Below are 19715 nucleotides of genomic sequence, written 5' to 3' on the forward strand. Positions count from 1 at the left end.
TATGATAAAGCGTCTGGAAATCAAGTCTTATGAGGAACAGTTGAGGGAACTGGGTATGTTTTGCCTAGTAAAGAGGATACTGAGGAGATGTGATAGCGATATTCAAATATCTTAAGGGCTTTCACATGGAAGATGGATTCAAGTCACAACAAAGGAGATTCTGACTAAACACCAGGAAGAACTTTCTGACAGTAAGAACTATTCAACAGTGGAATGAACTTCCTCAGGAGGTGGTGGACTCTCCTTCATTGGAAGTTTTTAAGCAGAGGTTTGATGGCCACCTGTCATGGATGCTTTCGTTGAGGTTCCTGCATTCAAGGAGATTGGACTAGGTGACCTTTGGGATCCTTTCCAATTCTCAAGTTCCATGATTCTATGTATGCATCTCAAATTTACAAAACGTAGGGCTGCTGGCTAAAATCCTTCTGTATGAGACTATAATAGCCTGACCCAGCAAACAACACTTTGCCTGGCCTGAATCCTGCAATTCAGGTCAGGCTTTAATCAAATCTGCCCATACATGTATGTTGACATGTATGAGAAAAGGGACTAGTCTGTTCACTTATGTGGAAGTGGGGCTCACATGGCCTTCCCACCTCTGTGGCCTTTGAGGACAACAGGCCAGCAAGAAGCAAGTATGTTCTCTTGCCTCAGGGGTGTTCCAGATTACAGAGCCTTCCCTTCTCCACAGAAGGCAATGGGGACTTGAATATACAAATAGAAGCCCACAGAAACTGTATCGGGGTGGAGGGAGGCAAATGTGCTCCCTGCAGTTGCCACCCCAGATGTCTAAGCTAGTTCCTAATAAATTTCAGCTTAGAATTTATGTGAGAAAACAAACACTGGGTTCCCCATAAGTGAAGCAAGAAGCAGATTTTCCTCAGGGAAATTTCTGCAACTCTATTTTAGAGCTGAATGCAAAGGCAATTGGATCTCAAAAACAGTGCAAGAGCAGCCTCCCACAACATGGTGTTCCAGATGTTTTGGACTACAACTGTCATTAGCCTTATCCAGCATGACCAATGGCTAGGAATCCTAGCATATATAGGCCCAAACATCTGGAGGGCACCAGGTTGGAGAAGTACAGCAAAACTATTTACCTACTAGAAGGTTCCAGAGACCATCCTATTGACAGCTTGTGACTAATAAAATCCAGGATCAAACTGGTAAGGACTACAGACCCTGGACTAGGAAATAGACCAAGAATGTTTCAGACATGCAAATTGGATCAAAACCACACAAACTCTAAAAGGTCTGTAGTATTCTTGTCCCAGGGGGCCAGGACCATGAGAGTGAACTGCCCTCTAGAGAAAAGGTTTTGGCATCAAGTCACGTCTTTAAGCTATGCGTATGTAATTTCAGAATTCATCAACAGTCCAGAGCCATAATAGAATTTGGTTTAAAATAAATACATCTGGAATAAAACACAGAAGAAAGGGAGTTATTATTGTTGGCATTTAATCTGGAGGGAAAATCCTGGTGCAGGATAAATATTACCTGAAGAAATTCTATTTTAATTCACTGTTACAAATATTTCAGTATAGGTAATGAGTGACCACTGCAAATATTAAGTACTGCCAAAGGCTACACCCTTGCAATTTAATAAAACTCTTGAGAGTACTCACAGTAGGTCTGGTAGAGTTCTTATACTAAAATTAAAACACACACACAAAGCCAGGCGGTACAAACCGCAAAAGTATAGGTACAAGGATTTGCAAAAGCAATAATCACCCTCCACCCCACCCCCCCACCAAATAGCATATTATTGATTATTACAGAAAAATAAGCTTCAGATTTGACCATTTGTAAGCATGTTAACTAGAATAACAACAACAAAAAGGCCAACAAAAATTAAGTTTGGTGAAGGAACTAGTGTCCTAAAATGTTTATGTCCCACACCAGAATATTGATCTCCCAAGGGGGCCAATATATCAGTCTTCTTCCATGCCTGGATTGTCTCCACATATCATTCGTTTCTCTTGAAGTAATTTTTAGCCTCCAAATTCCACACACACATCCTGCCCGAATCCTTCACTGTGGGCCATTGCGGATCTGCTCTTCTTCTGCATGTACCTTAGAGATAATGAAATGCCATTTTCCTCATATGGAGAAATAATTATTGTTCTGAGCAAATCTCGATCCAGCCCATTTCCTTGAGTCAGCTTGCTTCCACATGGGCCTTCCTACTTCCTAGAGCAGGGGTAGGCAACCTAAGGCCCGGGGGCCGGATCTGGCCCAATAGCCTTCTCAATCCAGCCCATGGACAGTGTTTTTACCTGAGTAGAATGTGTGCTTTTATTTAAAATGCATCTCTGGGTTATTTGTGGGGCCTAGGAATTCATTGATTCCCCCCCCCCCATATAATCCAGCCCACCACATGGTCTGAGGGACAGTGGACCAGCCCACGGCTGAAAAAGGTTGCTGACCCCTGTCCTAGACTAATCACTCAGTTTCCTTACCAGCATTTGGTTCTGTGTATCAGCAACTGGGATTCACAACTGGGAAGAGAGCTGTTGCGCTCAGCGTGTGAGTTTCCTAGGGGCATCCGACTGGTCCCTGTCAGAATAGGATGATGGACTAGATAGGCTACTGCCTGATCCAGCAGGACTTTTCTTATGTTAGGTCACATGAGTACTACACATTTAGAGCACTATGATAACACTTTAATACTCATGGCTTCCCTCAAAGAATCCTATGGACCAGGGGTCCCCAAACTAAGGCCCACGGGCCGGATAAGGCCCGAGGAACTCTTTTATCTGGCCCGCGGCGACCCCGCCGCCGCCTGCTCTTACCGGTGCTGCGCTGTGCAGCTGCCCACTTCCGGGTCGGAGGAGCACAGGAAATACCTTGTATGCATGCACATTATTTGCACATGAACAAGCATTATTTCCGGTGCATATCTGGGTCGGAGGAGGCCCGTGCACATGCACACAAGCTATTTCGTCCAACCCAGAAGTGCGCCGGAAATAGTGTGTGTGCATGCGTATGGGCACGCGCTTCCCCGCCTTGCGTGTGATCGGCACTGGACACACCGGCCCGAGGCACAGTAAGTTTGTTGACCCCTGCTATGGACTGTAGTTTGTTAAAGGTGCCAAGAGTTGTTAAAGGTAAAGGTAAAGGGACCCCTGACCATCAGGTCCAATCGTGACCGACTCTGGGGTTGCGGCGCTCATCTCGCTTTATTGGCTGAGGGAGTTGGCGTACAGCTTCCGGGTCATGTGGCCAGCATGACTAAGCTGCTTCTGGCGAACCAGAGCAGCACATTGAAAGACAGTTTACCTTCCTGCCGGAGTGGTAACTATTTATCAACTTGCACTTTTGACGTGCTTTTGAACTGCTAGGTTGGCAGGAGCAGGGACCGAGCAACGGGAGCTCACCCCGTTGCGGGGATTCGAACTGCCGACCTTCTGATCAGCAAGTCCTAGGCTCTGTGGTTTAACCCACAGCGCCACCCGCGTCCCTCAAGAGTTGTTAGGAGACTCCTATTATCCTCCCAGAACTGCATTGCCCTGAGTTTTCTGAGAAGAGGGACTGATTGTTAATCCACTCTGGGAACTGAAGCTCTGCGATTAGGAGTCTCCTAACAACTCTCGGCAGTCTTAACAAATTACAGCTCCCAGGACTCTTTGGGCGGAAATCATGACTGTTTAAAGTGGTATTATATTGCTTTAGCTGTATAGTGAGGATGTGGCCTTAACCTTGAGCACGATTTTCATGCACAGTGGAAAAGGTGGCATCCCGCAGGACAGCCGTCTCCCTTTTTGTACTAGCTTTTTGCTACTCTATGTTAAAACAACCACATCAGGGAGACACCCGCTGTCTGAAGTGGTGCAGTCCAGACATAGGTTTATCACCTCATCTCCTTGTGTGAATACTAGGCCTTTGTTTAATGGGTATTTGCTGTAAAACCTGTCTTGTGATTGCACCAGACCCACAATAAACATGGCTATGTCTACTTTGGACAAAACGCTGTCTAATGTCATAGATGTTAATATGGAATGCTTTCTGGAGCACAAACACAATTTAAAAATATAAATATATATATATATACATATACCCAGTGGATAGTGAGCCTGTTGGGCAAATGGTTTGAGCAGCCACTTCCAGGGAGTCTGAAATAGAAGTCTGTGGGCTGCCATACAGGAAAACCTCTTATCCCTGTATTTTAGAGGAATGGCATAGCTGAAAGTCCTGTTATGACTAGCACTAAAAAAAAAGTAGTATTTCAGATTCCTTCCCCCCCTGCCCAAGAGCAGTTCAATGTGTGCAGCAGGACATAAAACAGCAGAATTAGTCAAGAGCTCTACTAAAATATAGCCACTGATCTCTCTGCCAGGCCGCTTTCTTCCTTTTCTTGAAAACTAAGCAGACATTTCGTAAGTCTCTAGTGAGAGAAAAGAATTTCTGTAATTGGGGAGGGGGAGGTGATGGGGAGCCGTAGTAACTTTGGTTTAGATGGCAAATGTACCTTTTACAATGGGACACTGCAAATTATGTAAGAGATCTCAACGTCTGAGGGATGTGTGTGAGGGAATGAAGGAGTTTTCACCAACAAAATGTGCACAAGCATTTACCAGACCAACAGCAAAATAATAGTATTTTCTTCCCCAGAGACATAGATACTTTTTAAAAAAAGCACCCTATCCAAAGTTCCACGTGCATTTTGCACACACACAGAGCTGTTGCAATGTCCTATTCATTTCAAAGGAGGGAGCCAATCCATGTATGCAAAATAAGAGTGTGCAGATCAGTTACCATCTTTGAAAGTTGATTTGGGCTGGAGAGCTCCAAGAGTGCACCTACTTCTTCATGCCCATATTAGATAATTAGTTAAGGATGCAAGTATACAACCTTGCTGTTATCAGCTTATGTGAGACAGCTTATAAGTGAACGTGGCACCATTGTAAAAGATTCAATAGGGAGTTTCCAAGGACCCCCAAAACTGTAGAACCAACTTTAACAGCTGCTACCATCTTAGTTCCAGGATCCTAGAACACCTCTAATAAAGGTAAAGGTAAAAGGACCCCTGACCATTAGGTCCAGTCGTGACAGACTCTGGGGTTGCAGCGCTCATCTCGCTTTATTGGCTGAGGGAGCTGGCATACAGCTTCCGGGTCATGGGGCCAGCATGACGAAGCTGCTTCTGGTGAACCAGAGCAGCGCACGGAAACGCCGTTTACCTTCCCACCGGAGTGGTACCTATCTACTTGCAATTTGACGTGCTTTCGAACTGCTAGGTGGGCAGGAGCAGGGACCGAGCAACGGGAGCTCATCCCGTCATGGGGATTTGAACCGCTGACCTTCTGTTCGGCAAGTCCTAGGCTCTGTGGTTTAACCCACAGCGCCACCCGTATCCCTGAACACCTCTAATAAAAGGGAATAAATCCCAAGACTGCAGGAAGGCCAGAATCCTTGGGGATAGTTCAAACCTCTCAGTGGGATTGGGCAAGCAGCTGTGGCATACATGAATGGATCCCAGGCACAAAATATACAAAATTATAATAATACAGTCAACCTACTTTCCCAAAGGGTGAGTAGTTCAAGGGGTACAGAGCTTCTCCAAGTTTTGCTTCCATCAAAAGGATCAATGGAAAAACTTAAGGAATTCTGTAATGTTCACAATTATTTATCTTACGCATTTTGACCCTGCCCTTCAGCTCCAAAGGCTCCTAGAACAGTTTACAAGATTAGAGTAAGACAGTCCCTGCCCTCGGGCTTACCATCTAAAAGGCATGACACACTAGGAAAAAGAGAGGAAGGGAAAAAGCAAGTACAGGAACCCGTTCTTGAAGTTATGGTCATTATAATGACCAGCTGGGATGGAAACAGTTTGGGTTGCCTGACGTCATGGCTGCCACTAGGTGACAATTGAGGGAAAGGCAAAGGGAGTAAAGTCTTACCCTCGCTATACTTTTAAAGCAATATCATGCCACTTTAAATAGGCATGGCTTCCCGCAATGAATCCTGGGAACTGTTGTGCTGAGAGGGTGCTGAGAGTCATTAGGAGACCCCCTATTCCCCTCACCAAGCTACAACTTCCCTAAAAGAGGGACTGATTGTTGACAAAATGATGCACTGTGAAAAGATGTCTACTTAAGTAGGAAAACTATGACCTCTCTGAAACGCCCTAGAATTAAAAATACCTTAAGTGCCTATTCAAAAAAGAGAAATTAATAGACTTGCCTTAAAACCGGGGGGAGGGGGAGGGGAATCTTACACCAATGTTTGGAAAAGTCTAATCAAGACTGAGGTATTTGTCTTTATGTCTAATGATACATTTGGTTTTATATTTCTGCTGCCTCAATTGGCAGAAATATTTAAACAAACAAAAAAAAAAAATATGGAAGTGCTTTGTCATGTGCAGTAGAACTAATTACATTAGCTCACATCTATTTTTCACTAAAACATTTCCTGATATCATTCAGGATAATGGACTTCCTATCAAACGGAAAAACTGAGACTTCGTTTATTTTCCTGCCTATAGAGCTTCATACCCATCTTTAAAGATTTCAGTGATCGGATAAACTTTGGTTACAAATTAACACAGACCAGAGAACTTTAAAAAGGCAGTCCTTTCATTCCCTGAATTTTAGGCTAAGTCTTATCCAACATAAGCTTGTTTTAGGGCACACTGACTCCCCATGGGTGTTATATCTAGTGATGTGTGTTGGCGCTGTAGTGAGGCAGGGGCAGCACTGAAACATATGATCTGGTCTTGCCCTGTAGTGGTCTTGTTTGAGGCAGAAGTTCTTATTCATATTAACTTGGCCCTAGGGAAATCTCAAAATTTTTCAGATGTTCATGGTATCTTGAGGGACACCATAGTTGAACACTACCCACTTTACTGGTAGCCAAGTGACTGGTCTTACAACACTAGATCAAATGCTTCCCCCAGCCATTCATTGATTAGAGGACCTTTCTTCCTTGCAGCATATTAAAGAGCTACTTTTTTTTTTAATCAGGTGCAAAGAGAATAAATTCTGGGACATCTGCAACTCCTACTTAGAGCTGTCTGCGGAAGTTGTATGCCATGTGGGCTCTCCCTTTCTAACTCTCTGTTTCTCTTCATTTGTTTTTTATTCATTCTTATTTTGAAATCTTCTTTCTTTTCTTCTTGGCTTTGATTTCATGTGTCTGCTTTTCCTACTGGTATTTTGAATCGACATGTTTTGCTGCTATGTTTTGCTTTTCCATTGTTGTTCACTTACATTCTTTGTATTGTTGCAGTGTGCCTTTTTTAAAAAAAACACACCCAACAAACTATGCATTAAAAAATAAGTAGCCACACCTGTACCTATACATGCCACTGCATGATAATAGTGTTTTGACAGCATGATATCATTGCTTAAATTAATACTCCTTTTCCAGGAACATACTATATTCTTTTCAAAAAAACACAGAAATTCTGCCTCCAGGGCAGGTAATACAAGCAATTTCCTCAAAATACAGTAATTAGGATGACAATTTCTCATTAATCAAACCCGGCATATATTCAATATATGATCAATAACCTGTCACCGTGTCCTTCTGATACCAGCCAGTTCATGCATTCAGCTGCAAGTCATCAGCTGCTGAGTAATCAAGGGATGTGCTTGTGTGGGTGTGTACCATTACAAAGTGTTCCAATATTACGTATTCAACTAAATGCAGCACATAGCACAGCTGTGAAAGAAGCCAGGACTCAATGGTGAGGAACACTTGGCTTCCAACCACTGCATCCTATTTCAGTACGTTCACCTAGAATAATCTTAAGAGTTGCAGCTCAGCACAATTTATCAGAAAATAAAGCATTTTAAGAGGTTTTTCTATAAATAATCTATTATACAATAATCAAAGCTTCCCCCGGTGATTACTGTAGTAACTGATTCCATAGCAAATTAGAGGCATAAATGGGGAACTTGTGGCACTCCAGATATTGTTGGATCATCTCTCGCCATTTCCAATAGTGGATAGCACTGATGGGAGCTATGGTCAAACAACATTGGGAAAGCCACAGGTTCCCCATTTCTGACATATAGAGCACTTTATGTATTCTTTGCAGCAGGGGCAGATGTTGTTGGACTCCAGCTTCCATCAGCTCAAGGCCAATGGTCAGTGATGATAGTAGTTATAGTCCAACAACATCTAGAAGGCCATACATTGCCCATTCCGCTCTATAGGCAACTACCATAGCAGTTTTCTTGGGCAAGGTGATTGAGAGAGTAGTGTCGGACCAACTGCAAGTGGTCTTGGATGATACAGATTACATGGGCTGCTTTCAGTCTGGTTTCATGGCTAGATACGGCATTGAAACTGCCCTGATCACCCTTTTCCAGGAAAGAGATCATATTGCCCCCTAGCTATGCTCATTCAGATCATAACTAGTTTAAAGTCTATTTGTTCCAGCAAGCCTTTGGAGCATAACAGGAGTGTTATGAGAATTATAAGGTCTAAGATATAAAATAAATGTTCAAAAATGTACTAAGCAAACACATACACAAATATATAGACCACATGTCTGAAACAGTATAGGAAGACAGTCCTAAAGCCATTCTGACTCTTTCAGTGACCTCAAATATTCCTCTGCAAGGAGGAAGGAAATGGGAAATCACCCCCCCCCCTTGTCTCTTTGCTCACAAATCCTGTCTGAAGGGTGTATCTTTGTATAAATAGGGTGAACCTGTGATCTGGACTCAGGAATTAAGTATTTACCATCACAAAAGAATGGCCAGGCTCTCCAGGGAAACCCATCAACAGGTTTCCTGCCAGACAGGATTCTGCCGTAGACTGCCCCTTCTGTGCTGTATGTATGATGTATTGGGAGATGGTCTTGGGCTTCAGGGTGGGCAATTCCAACAGTCTATATAAGGGCTTGCACACCATTCTTCTGGGTTCCTCCTCCCTCCGGCATGTGGTGAGTGAGGACCCTGTTGCAACAGTTTAATAAAGATGAGGCTTACTAGCTGCTTTGCTTCTCAATAGTCTCTGGCTGGCCTCTGTTATTTTCTCCTACCAACAGAGAACCTACAAAAGGACTCTATATGGGCTCCTGGGTACCCCATAAGGGAAAAGAAGCAGGGTTTTTTTTTCTTATAACAGGAGTGATACCATTTGTATAATCAGTGCTATTTTTTTTTAGAAAAAGAGGTGCTGGAACTCACCATGAACACCTCTCTTGTTCTCTTATAATAGCAATGGTGCCCACCTGAGAGATGCTGGAACTGTGTTCGGGTGAGTTCCAGCTGAAAAAAATCCCTGTGTATAATGAAATGCTGATTATTTTTGCATACGATATTTAATAATTTTATCATTTACTATCCTCTTAAAGTGTAATAAAGCTAAAATAGAATACTCTCTCTGTGTGTATATATACACGTGTGTGTGTGTATTTTTTAATATAAAAATTTAAATAAAATTATTTTTATTTATCATAGTTTCATTTACCATATAACCCACACAACCTAATGCCAAAGCAACTTAAAACTGCTTTTTCAACAGTTCTAAGTAGCATTTTGCCACACATGGAAATATATAAACTGTTCCTAGGAAGCGTGTAACTAAATTCAGATGAAAGCTCAACTAGCTATCCGTCTGACTTGTCTTTTGGTCCTTTATTCATCCAAGAGGCCAAAGGACTTTTAAGAACTCTTAGAAGATAACAGCAGCACTTAGCCAGTGTCACAGATGGGGCATTAAGTTTAAACTTCCGTATCTCACCCTGAACAAACAGTTAATATCAACAATGACAAATGTATGCACTGTTCTTAAAAGCTATACAATATCAGAGCCAGACATTTTAAATATGAAAGTAGAGTTCACAGTCTGTCCGGAACACCAGGGTTAAGTGACTGACAGATCTTATTTCTGAATATACTTTAATTGCCACATTCTATAGTATGTATTATGTTACAAGAAAGTCATTTTTGAGAGTCAAGAGTTGCATACAGGACTTCCCCAGCCTGGCAGCCAAATCCCATCAGCCCCAGTCAGCATAGAAAAATGGGAGCCACAGAGGCTCTGTCTCAAGCAAACAGGATTCTAAAGGTGAGGTATGTAAATGGAAAACTAAACAAGAAAGAAAGAAAACCCACATATCCTTCAAGGCTAGGGATCGCTAGGACTGAAAACAAAACTGCCAGTATCTATGCCACATCTATGATGTGACTGCACTTGGAATCCTGTGCACAAGTCTAGTCTGGTAAGCTCCTCTCGACAAGGGGATTGTAGAGCTAGAAAAGGTCCAGGAAACAGCAATTAAAATTATCAAGGAGCTGGAGCAATTCCCCTATGAAGAATAATTAAAGCATTTGGGTCTTTTTAGTTTAGACGAAAGGTGAGAAATGGGAGTAATGAGAGAGGTGTATAACATTGTGCATGGTGGGGAGAAAGTGGATATACAGTGGAACCTCGGTTTTCAAGCGTCTTGGAAGCCAAACAATGTGGAACCCAAATGCCGAAAACCCACAGTGAATGCTTCCTTTTTTGAACGCGCTTCAGAAGTCGAACGGCTTCCAAGGCGCGTTTCTCCATTTTCTCAATGGAATTTGCCAACCGCCCATTGTGCCTCGGTTGTCGAACGTTTTCGGAATTTGAACGTTCTTCCAGAACGGATTACATTCGACAACCGAGGTACTTCTGTAATTTTTTTCCTGACGTGTTCAGAACCAGGGGCCATTCACTGAAGATGAGTGTTGGAAGATTTAGGAAAGACCATTGAAAAAATATATATATCCCCCCCCCCCCCCAGTGCGCAATTAAACTGTGAAATCCACTTGCACAAGATGCAGTAATGGCCACCAACCTGGCTCTAAAAAAAGGATCGGACAAATTCACGGAGGGCAGGGCCATGAAAGGCTGTGCTGTACCTCCGCTGTTGGAGGAAGAATGCCTCTGTTTATCGGTTGCTGGGATTCACAAGTGGGGTGAGTGCTGTTGCACTCAGAATTCCCAGCGGCATCTGGTTGGCCACTGTGAGAACGTGATGCTGGACTAGATGGGCTAATGACATGATCTTAGCTTGGTTCTTCTTAGCAGACCTCTGCTGCTCTTTGCAGAAAAGGAGAGAAAGAGGGAAATAGTGAGGTTTCCCAGACGGTGGGGCCAAACAAGACATGTTGTGGGATAGATCTTGCAACATTTTTCTTTGATAAGATGCAGCTGTATATGTGTGTGGCAGGGGATTTGGGTTGGGGCCATAGCATTGTGGGAGAGATGCTGCAACCTCCGCCTCCCCCCCCCCCCGGTTCTTCCCCCCTCCTCCATATTAGCTTCCGCAGGTATAAATTGAAGCTCCTTATACAGCTTTAGGCAGCTGTTTAAGAACATTTATGTTCTGCCAAGTCTCTTGTATTTAGTGCATAATTGCTGTTCCATTGTCTCTTGCTGCAATATTTATATTGATGTTTAGATGTTTGGCAGGGAAAGGCAAACTCACAGTTGGATTTAGGCTTTTAAAATTGTCTGCCATATCTCGTTTTATACTGTTAAAAGTACCATTGTTTTTGCTTCGTTTTATATTGATTCATGCACAGATCTTTTATGAAAAGTGGTAAAAAAAATGAAAACGTCTTGTACTGCTGAAGGTCTTTGAAATATCCCAAACCTAGCATTTGACTCTTTCTTTCCATTACTTACAGTGCATACTTGGAAGTACTTGAATACTTATAATTAAAACTGTATAAGTTAACTTAATTTGAGTGTTCTTTAAAAAAAATATAAAGTCGTAAGTTTGCATAAAAAGGTCAGAAATTCTGGCTGCCTTTAAAAGTACAAATCCACCAACCAAGTTATGAATGTCGAGAAATCTATTTATGTACTTAACATGAAAAATAAGGGAATATAGTTTGCTGATCACAGACTGATTAGAATGAATTAGTTGTCATAAAAATATTCACGAACTACACACTCCATCTTTTAAATTTTACAACTTTAGAATAAGGGAAAACATTAATTATTCCCTGATGAAAAAAAGTGGTCTACTGAGACTTGGAAACCTGGTCCTGATTTTCAATTAAGTACATTTACTGAATCCAGGCAGCTCTGGCATGACAACTAAGAAATTTCTCAAAAAATTGTTTGAACCGTTTGGTATTCTATCTACCATCCCTTTAACAGACACCCAAATTCTTTGATGATCACACAGATGACTTCCAAGTAACGACTGTACTCGCAAACCAGAGGTTGTTGTTGTTTAGTCGTTTAGTCGTGTCCGACTCTTCATGACCCCATGGACCAGAGCACGCCAGGCACTTCTGTCTTCCAGTGCCTCCCGCAGTTTAGTCAAACTCATGCTGGTAGTTTCGAGAACACTATCCAACCATCTCGTCCTCTGTCGTCCCCTTCTACTTTCCCTCCATCTTTCCCAACATCAGGGTATTTTCCAGGGAGTCTTCTCTTGTCATGAGGTGGCCAAAGTATTGGAGCCTCAGCTTCACGATCTGAGCACTCAGGGCTGATTTCCTGAATGGATAGGTTTGATCTTCTTGCAGTCCATGGGACTCTCAAGAGTCTCCTCCAGCACCATAATTCAAAAGCATCAATTCTTCGGCAATCAGCCTTCTTGATGGTCCAGCTCTCACTTCCATACAATGGTTAAACTAAGCATTTCTAGCTCCAGGAGTAGCGCTGAGAGCATTCGTGTGACACAGCGACACACTGCAGCAGGCACACTAACGTGTCACAACGCACAGTTTGAAAAGCTCTGTTATAGCCTATATAACCCTATGGAAACAGAACTCTGCCTGTAATGAGGACAGGACTCCTCACAGAAGATTCGGAGTGGGAATTTCTAACTTTGTGCCAGAAGGCATGAGAGGAAAAGTGCATTTTTTTCAGTGGCAAAGGCAATCAATCAGGTAGGGTAGATAAAATTTGTTTCTGAATTCACTGCCAAATATGGTGGCTTATCTTACCATCAGTGTTTGAAAAAAGAAAGACGTATGACCCAAAATGCCCTCACATTTTACAAGAGTTGTGAATAAGAAAGTGTATCTGTGACTCACTCACAATTTTTTTTAAAAAAAGTTGAAAAATCAATAGAACTTGCACCTGTAAATCTGTATCAACACAGTTTTAGAAAACTTTTTCTCCAGCTATTGAATATGACATCAATATCCCAAGGGTGGTTTATGTTCCTTCTGTTTAGAGTGAAATGCCTTATCTTTATCTGATTAAAGATAACAATCACATACACCATGTTCTTTAAAAACAAGCATATAGACAATTTAGAGGTCTAATTACAAACTTAGTTGAATTAAGTTTCAGAAACATAGTTGATGTAAGAACTTGAGTAGAATAATTTTAACTAAATAACTAAAAATATATGAATGATACTTTTCCCCTTCAAACATAGGATATATTTCCTCTCTCATACTTTTTTCTCCACATCGCTCCACATACAATTTTTAGCCCCCTGTGATCTGTGTTCATGGCCACAGCAGGAAGTTTTAAAGACAAAGGTTAAGGACAAAAGGACATGCTTGGTCTTGCTTGTATGGCTGGAAACCCACAATGTTTGTTTTGTGACAATTTGATGACTTAGCACAATAAAATGACGAGAAGAGGGACTCTGTTCTGACCTCTTTTCAGCATCATAGCAGTTGGTTCATACGTATGTCAAAGCCAGGTCTACAGGAAATATGTCAACTCTTTTTACTGAACGACAAAAGTCTGGTGTGTGCATTTATGTATTAGTTGATGCAACAATTAGCATATGTGTAAGGCTCTTTTTAAGCCACAGGACCACAAAGGAGTACAAATATGCTTATTTTACATCTTCAAGAACTCAAGAGTGAGTAAATTTACTTTGTACGGCAATCTAGGAAATGCCTATTGGATAACAAATGTAAGGTATGATATGAACTCAGAAGAATAAATCCTTAAGCAAAAACATGTACTTCTGATTTTGAAACAACATATATTAATGTACCAACGTATCTGTAAATGTTTTTTCGAGGTTACCAGCATGAGTTTGACCAAACTGCGGGAGGTAGTGAAGGACAGAGGTGCCTGGCGTGCTCTGGTCCATGGGGTCACGAAGAGTCGGACACGACTAAACGACTAAACAACAACAACAACAACATCTGTAAATGTTATTTCCCATATTAACTCTACGCTGTACAGTACTTAAACTCAGAAAATGAGGAATCTTGGCCACACACACAATTAAGTGATTCTTTCTTTAGGCAGCAATCATACTTTAACCATGACAACAATAACAAGCAACACAACGAATGCAGCACTGGATTACGATATAGTTGAGGGTGGAACTACCATGTGTCATAATAGCCTGGCTAGGCTTGAGGGTAAAGAGAACACGATTTCCTGTGAGGAAAAAAGTAGAAGGCACTTAACCCTTCTCCGAGAATATTTTCATACTAAGGACACCCTAGCAGGGTCATTTTCATTCAGAGGAAAATCCATTATGAGACTGCTGAGTTTTCAAAAGCTACACTGCACATGTTCCTTACAGAAAGTTCTTCTTAGATTGCAGACCAGGAGACACACAGATGAATTCTCTTGGTTCAGTACAAACTGGATTTATTTACTGACTTATCCTGCCCCAATTCTTAGACATTTCTTGCACACCAAAGTGCCATTTAACAACTTATGGGAAAGACACATTATTGCTGTGTCCAGGTGAGCCCATGTACAGTCATATTTTGGCTCCTGAACGCCTTGGGAGTCGAACATTTCAGCTCCCAAACGATTGAAAACCAGAAGTGAGTGTTCCAGTTTTCGGGCGTCCTTTCGGAAGCCAAACATCCGACGGGTCATCCGCGGCTTCCGATTGGCTGCAGGAGCTTCCTGCAGCCAATCGGAAGTTACGCTTTGGAAGACGAACGGACTTCCGGAATGGATTCTGTTCGACTTCCGAGGTATGGCTGTAATATGTTGATACCTAAACACAAACAAGTCATATTTACTTATTAGATTTATATCCTACACTTCCTCTAAGGAATAACATTGCTCTCCTACTCATCCCATTTTATCTTCACAACAAACCTATAAGATAGGCTAGGCTGAGATAGTGACTGGCCAAAGATCACCCACTGTATTTCATGGCTGAGTATGGATTTAAACCTATGTCTCCCCAATCCTAGATTTACATTCCAACTATTTCACTGTTCCAACTATTACACTGTAGATTCGCGCGCAACCCCCTCCATGTCAAAGGGTTTCCTAAGCAAGCGGTGTGAACTTTTATTAGGGCACATTTCATGATATTCAGCTGTTCCATCAAGACTTTATCCATGCCACCTTTATGTCATGTCTTTGAAAGCCATCTAGAAATGTAAACAGAGTTTAGCTCCTTTGTTGAATAATGGTGACTTTCAAGTTAGTGGCAGAATGTCTTGGAAGAATAAATTCTAGAAATCTCCTGCCTCTAGGTTAAACGGATGCAAAGACTTTCCTCTGTTGTGATACATGCTGCTCATCATGTTTAACAAAGGGCAATGAGAATATAATGCATACAGTATTTAGAATCACTGACATTTGTGAGAAGTTTTTAAAGGAAGCATGAAGCCACTTTATGCTTTTAGATGTGGAATTCACAAAGGATAACATAACATGGTTCCCCCGTCCGGCTTTTCTTATAACTATAATTTAGCAGCAAGCTATTCCCATGATCAGGAGACAACATTGACACTTTGTCTTAGCAGGCAATCTTGCTGATTCTGTAGCTAGAGGGGTCCAGCAACTGAGAGAACAATAGCCACCATTCAAAATTGTTCTTCTCTGCCAACAGACAGGAACTATCATTTCAGCAATCGTTAAAGAAAAAACAATTCAGTGAGCCAAAGGGATTGGAACAGTGAATCTGTAAATAAATACCCTGAATGAGCACAGTGACACAGAGAAACAAATGTTTGCCAATACATTTATTAATTACAGTCACATCAAATCAGCTACTTAACCTTCAGAACTCTGCAGGGGGGGAAACAGTAGCTGCAACTTAAAAAGCTCCCTTAGGCCAATCCTATCTTTCATTGTCTGAGTATTAGAGCCTTCTGCATGATCGTAATCCTGCATTTATATAAATCCTGTATTTATCATGTAAAGCTTTCCCAAAGGATTCTCAGCAGTTCAGGATTATTAACACACGAAATAAAATCAAGCTATCACACACAAGAATAGAAACAATAATTTATCATGTAAACAAAATCAAATCAGGCCTAGAGCCTTGGCTGCAATGTTAAATTGATCACTGAACCGATTAAAGATTTGTAGATTGATTCATTATTTATTAGACTTGTTAATAGCTTGTTACTCAAAGGCTTCCAAGAGACTTGCAACACATTTAAAAGCAAGAATATGCACTATACCATAACTGATTGCTATGTGACTTTTGATTTTGATGCAAAAGTGTCAGCTGCCTCCCTGAACTAAAGATCTATCAATCCTAGTGGACCTCTATAGGGAGAAAATTCAATAATGGTGATGCCACCACTAAAAAGATCCTGTCCTAGATTGCTATCATACTCACTCTGACAGTGAAGGCATACAAATTTTAAAAAACAGGCATGGTTCATAAAAGAGCAAGCACATGAGATAGGAAAATGCAGAAGATGAAATCTATAAGCCTGTCTGTGTCCAGAGCCATCCAGCTGTTTTGGGACATCTCCCATCATCCCTAGCTAACAGGACCAATGGTCAGGGATGATGAGAATTCTAGTCCCAAAAGAGCTGGAGGGCCGAGTTTGGGGATGCCTGGTCCAGACCATCCCCAGCTTTAAATGGCAGAACTTCTGCTAGTAAACATTCTTCAGCATACAGGAAAGGGAGAGCATGCCAGTTGTTAAGTATTAGCAAATCAGTAGCAAAGAGAAAGAAATATAAAAGAAACAGATGGCATTAAAACAGTAAAGGACCTTATATCATAATCTCATAATGATGTTCAAGGTAAAAGACCCCTGACAGTTAAGTCCAGTCATGAACCACTCTGGGGTTGCAGTGCTCATCTCGCTTTACTGGCTGAGGGAGCTGATGTTTGTCCGCAGACAGTTTTTCCAGGTCATGTGGCCAGCATGACTAAGCCGCTTCTGGCGAAACCAGAGCAGTGCATGGAAACACCATTTACCTTCCTGCTGGAGCGGTACCTATTTATCTACTTGCACTTTTGGTGTGCTTTTGAAATGTCAGGTTGGCGGGAGCTGGGACCAAGCAACAGGAGCTCACCCCGTTGCGGGGTTTCGAACCACCAACCTTCTGATCAGCAAGCCCTAGGCTCAGTGGTTTAGACCACAGCGCCACCCACGTCCCATATAATGATGTTAGGTGCCCACTATTTTCCACTGTGCTTTGAATTCGGCTTCTGAAGACCTGACCATCAGCTGATTGCCTACTTTGCCCTGTGCTTTGACAGATGCTTTGCAGGCAGGAATGACCAGTGGTGCCTGCAAACATGCCTTTGAGCTTTACCAGCTCCACATTCGATGTCATATATGACAGAATGGTCTTGTGAGAACCTAGCAGCTCCCTATCCCTGTTCCATGAATACAATCAACTTCATAGACTGAAGTAAAGAAGCCATACATTATTTATAACAATTCTTTTCTGATAAAGTAAGAAGTTGCCATATACTAGACTGGACTATTTGTCCATCCAGTCTAGTAATATATATTCTGATGGCTAGTAATGCTCAATGTGCTCAGTAGCATCAGCTACGCAGCCAGTAGAGCAACAAGAATAGTCATTCACTGGTTTTATGCTGAGGACCAACCCTGTTTCCCTGCCTTCAAAATAATTCAAATCAAAATTTAAAAAAGAGAGAAAAATTAACATTTAAAATGTAAAGTGTAAGAGTACTAAATAAACTGTGAATGATGGGGGGGGGGGAAACGGACCAATATTAACTAACTTAACCTTTCTTATTTGCAATGCCTTTGTATGGGAAGCAGACATTATGATTTAAGAATTACAGTTTGAACCTAACAAGCACAACGGGCAGCCAAGCTAGAACATCTAATAATTTTCCCTCAGTAAACTGAGCTCTTTCCTGATCCTTCTGACCTTTCAACAAGTGGTTTAGAGACTATTGGATTATGGCAGTTAGCAAATGACAGGTGCAGTCAATTAACCAAGCAATGACGTAACTGCGACTTCCAGTCTTTAACAAGAGTTTTCTTCGGAAAATGATGCTTTTCCATTCATGAGCTCAGTATGGCTGCTTATCAGTTCAGTCCTAAGAAGAACTTCAAAAGCTCTGTACTGCTGATATACTTCTCATTAAAAAGTGATTTTGTTGTAAAATTATCCAACTGTGACTGCGGAATGCTTTGCTATTCTTTAATTTGGAAAGTTGTCAAAACAGTGTGATTTAACTCATTTGGTACCAGGGCATCTAAATCAAAAACAGCAAGTGCCTACAAATTTGCCCTGCAAAGCAAGCCTGGGGAATTAAATGGCAAAGGGGCAATAATAGAAAGAGTATTCGCATTCAGAAATGGAGGAGAAGAATAACTGTTCTTCTAAACTTGTCATGAAACTATCCTGTTGCATGGACAGTGATGGAGTCAAGGACCAGGTTAATGAAGCCATAGGAATCTATCCAAGCGCTAAGATTGAGGATGGAGAACCTGTTCTCTAGCCCATCTTGCTGTGTACCAGAAATGAGGCCTTCTCTCTCACGGCACCATGACTGTGGCTGGGTAATCTGCCAAGACCACTTTCTTCCTGTTGGGCTTTGAAATCCTTTTTATTCCATCATAATTTTGAAGACTGATTTTATTCTTCTTAAATTTTTGCTTATGAGTTGTATAGTACAGTCATACCTTGGAAGTTGAATGGAATCCGTTCCGGAAGTCTGTCTGACTTCCAAAATGTTCAGAAACCAAAGTGCGGCTTCTGATTGGCTCAGAAGCCCCGCTGAATGTTTGGGTTCCAAAAATAGTTCGCAAACCGGAACACTCACTTCCGGGTTTGCATGGTTCAGGAGCCAAAACGTTCAAGAACCAAGTTGTTTGAAAACCCAGGTATGACGTATTATAAGGATGAGCCTTGGGTTGAGGTACTTCTTACTTCTTGCGCACCTATCCTCCTCTGGTGTAGACTTGAACACCTTATTGTGACATCAGAAGTTTCTCTTAACGGTGGTTTGTTGAGCTGGAAGCACAGCGGGGTGTTCCCCATTTAAGTGTGGGGCTAGAATGTAACCCCCACATAAATGGGGAATCACCTGTATGTGAGTTGTGTGTCTGAGCTTGTATGCAGGCTAGCTAATGTTCTTGAAGGTTGCCTGAACATTCCATCCACCAGTCAATTTGCCAGATTAATTATTAATGAATTAATGCCAGATTGTGGAAAATTAGACAGGATCATAGCTCAGTGGCAGACTGCATGCTCTGCATGCAGAACACCCCAAATTTAAACCATTACTTAAAACAAAACAAAACTTGGGAGATGCCAGAATAAGCAGAAAGCTGCTGCCAGTCATTGTAAAGGTAAAGGGACCCCTGACCGCCAGCCATTGTAGGCAGCATTAATCTAGATAAGCTTTTCTCAATCACTGGTCCCCAGATGTTCTTGAACTCCAACTCCAACTCCCATCATCCCTGACAAATGGCCATGCTTTCTAGGAATGATGGGAGTTGTAGCCCAACAACATATAGGGACCCGAAGTTGAGAAAGGCTGTTCTAGATGAACAAAAAGTGCGACCTGGTGTAAGGCTTAGCTTAGTTTTACTTTTATCTCTGTCACTCACATGAAGGCTGGCTTAAACCAGAAATTTGTCTTT

At 41.8% G+C, this 19715-nt stretch overlaps 1 protein-coding gene across 4 annotated transcripts in view; it reads right to left on the reverse strand.

Moving 5' to 3' along the window:
• CWC27 (CWC27 spliceosome associated cyclophilin) overlaps nucleotides 1-19715 on the reverse strand; it is a 151620-nt gene that overhangs the window by 101855 nt on the left and 30050 nt on the right. For 3 of the 4 annotated variants that reach the window (XM_077936334.1, XM_077936335.1, XM_077936333.1), the window contains exon 11: nucleotides 9141-9221. The exons of the other annotated variant lie outside the window; for it this stretch is intronic. In XM_077936334.1, the coding sequence (XP_077792460.1) occupies nucleotides 9141-9221 (81 nt within the window). The remainder of the gene's footprint in view (nucleotides 1-9140; nucleotides 9222-19715) is intronic. 4 annotated transcript variants of the gene reach the window in all.

The sequence above is a fragment of the Podarcis muralis genome, chromosome 11, assembly GCF_964188315.1.
Source record: "Podarcis muralis chromosome 11, rPodMur119.hap1.1, whole genome shotgun sequence".
In the NCBI taxonomy this organism is placed as follows: Eukaryota; Metazoa; Chordata; class Lepidosauria; order Squamata; family Lacertidae; genus Podarcis; species Podarcis muralis.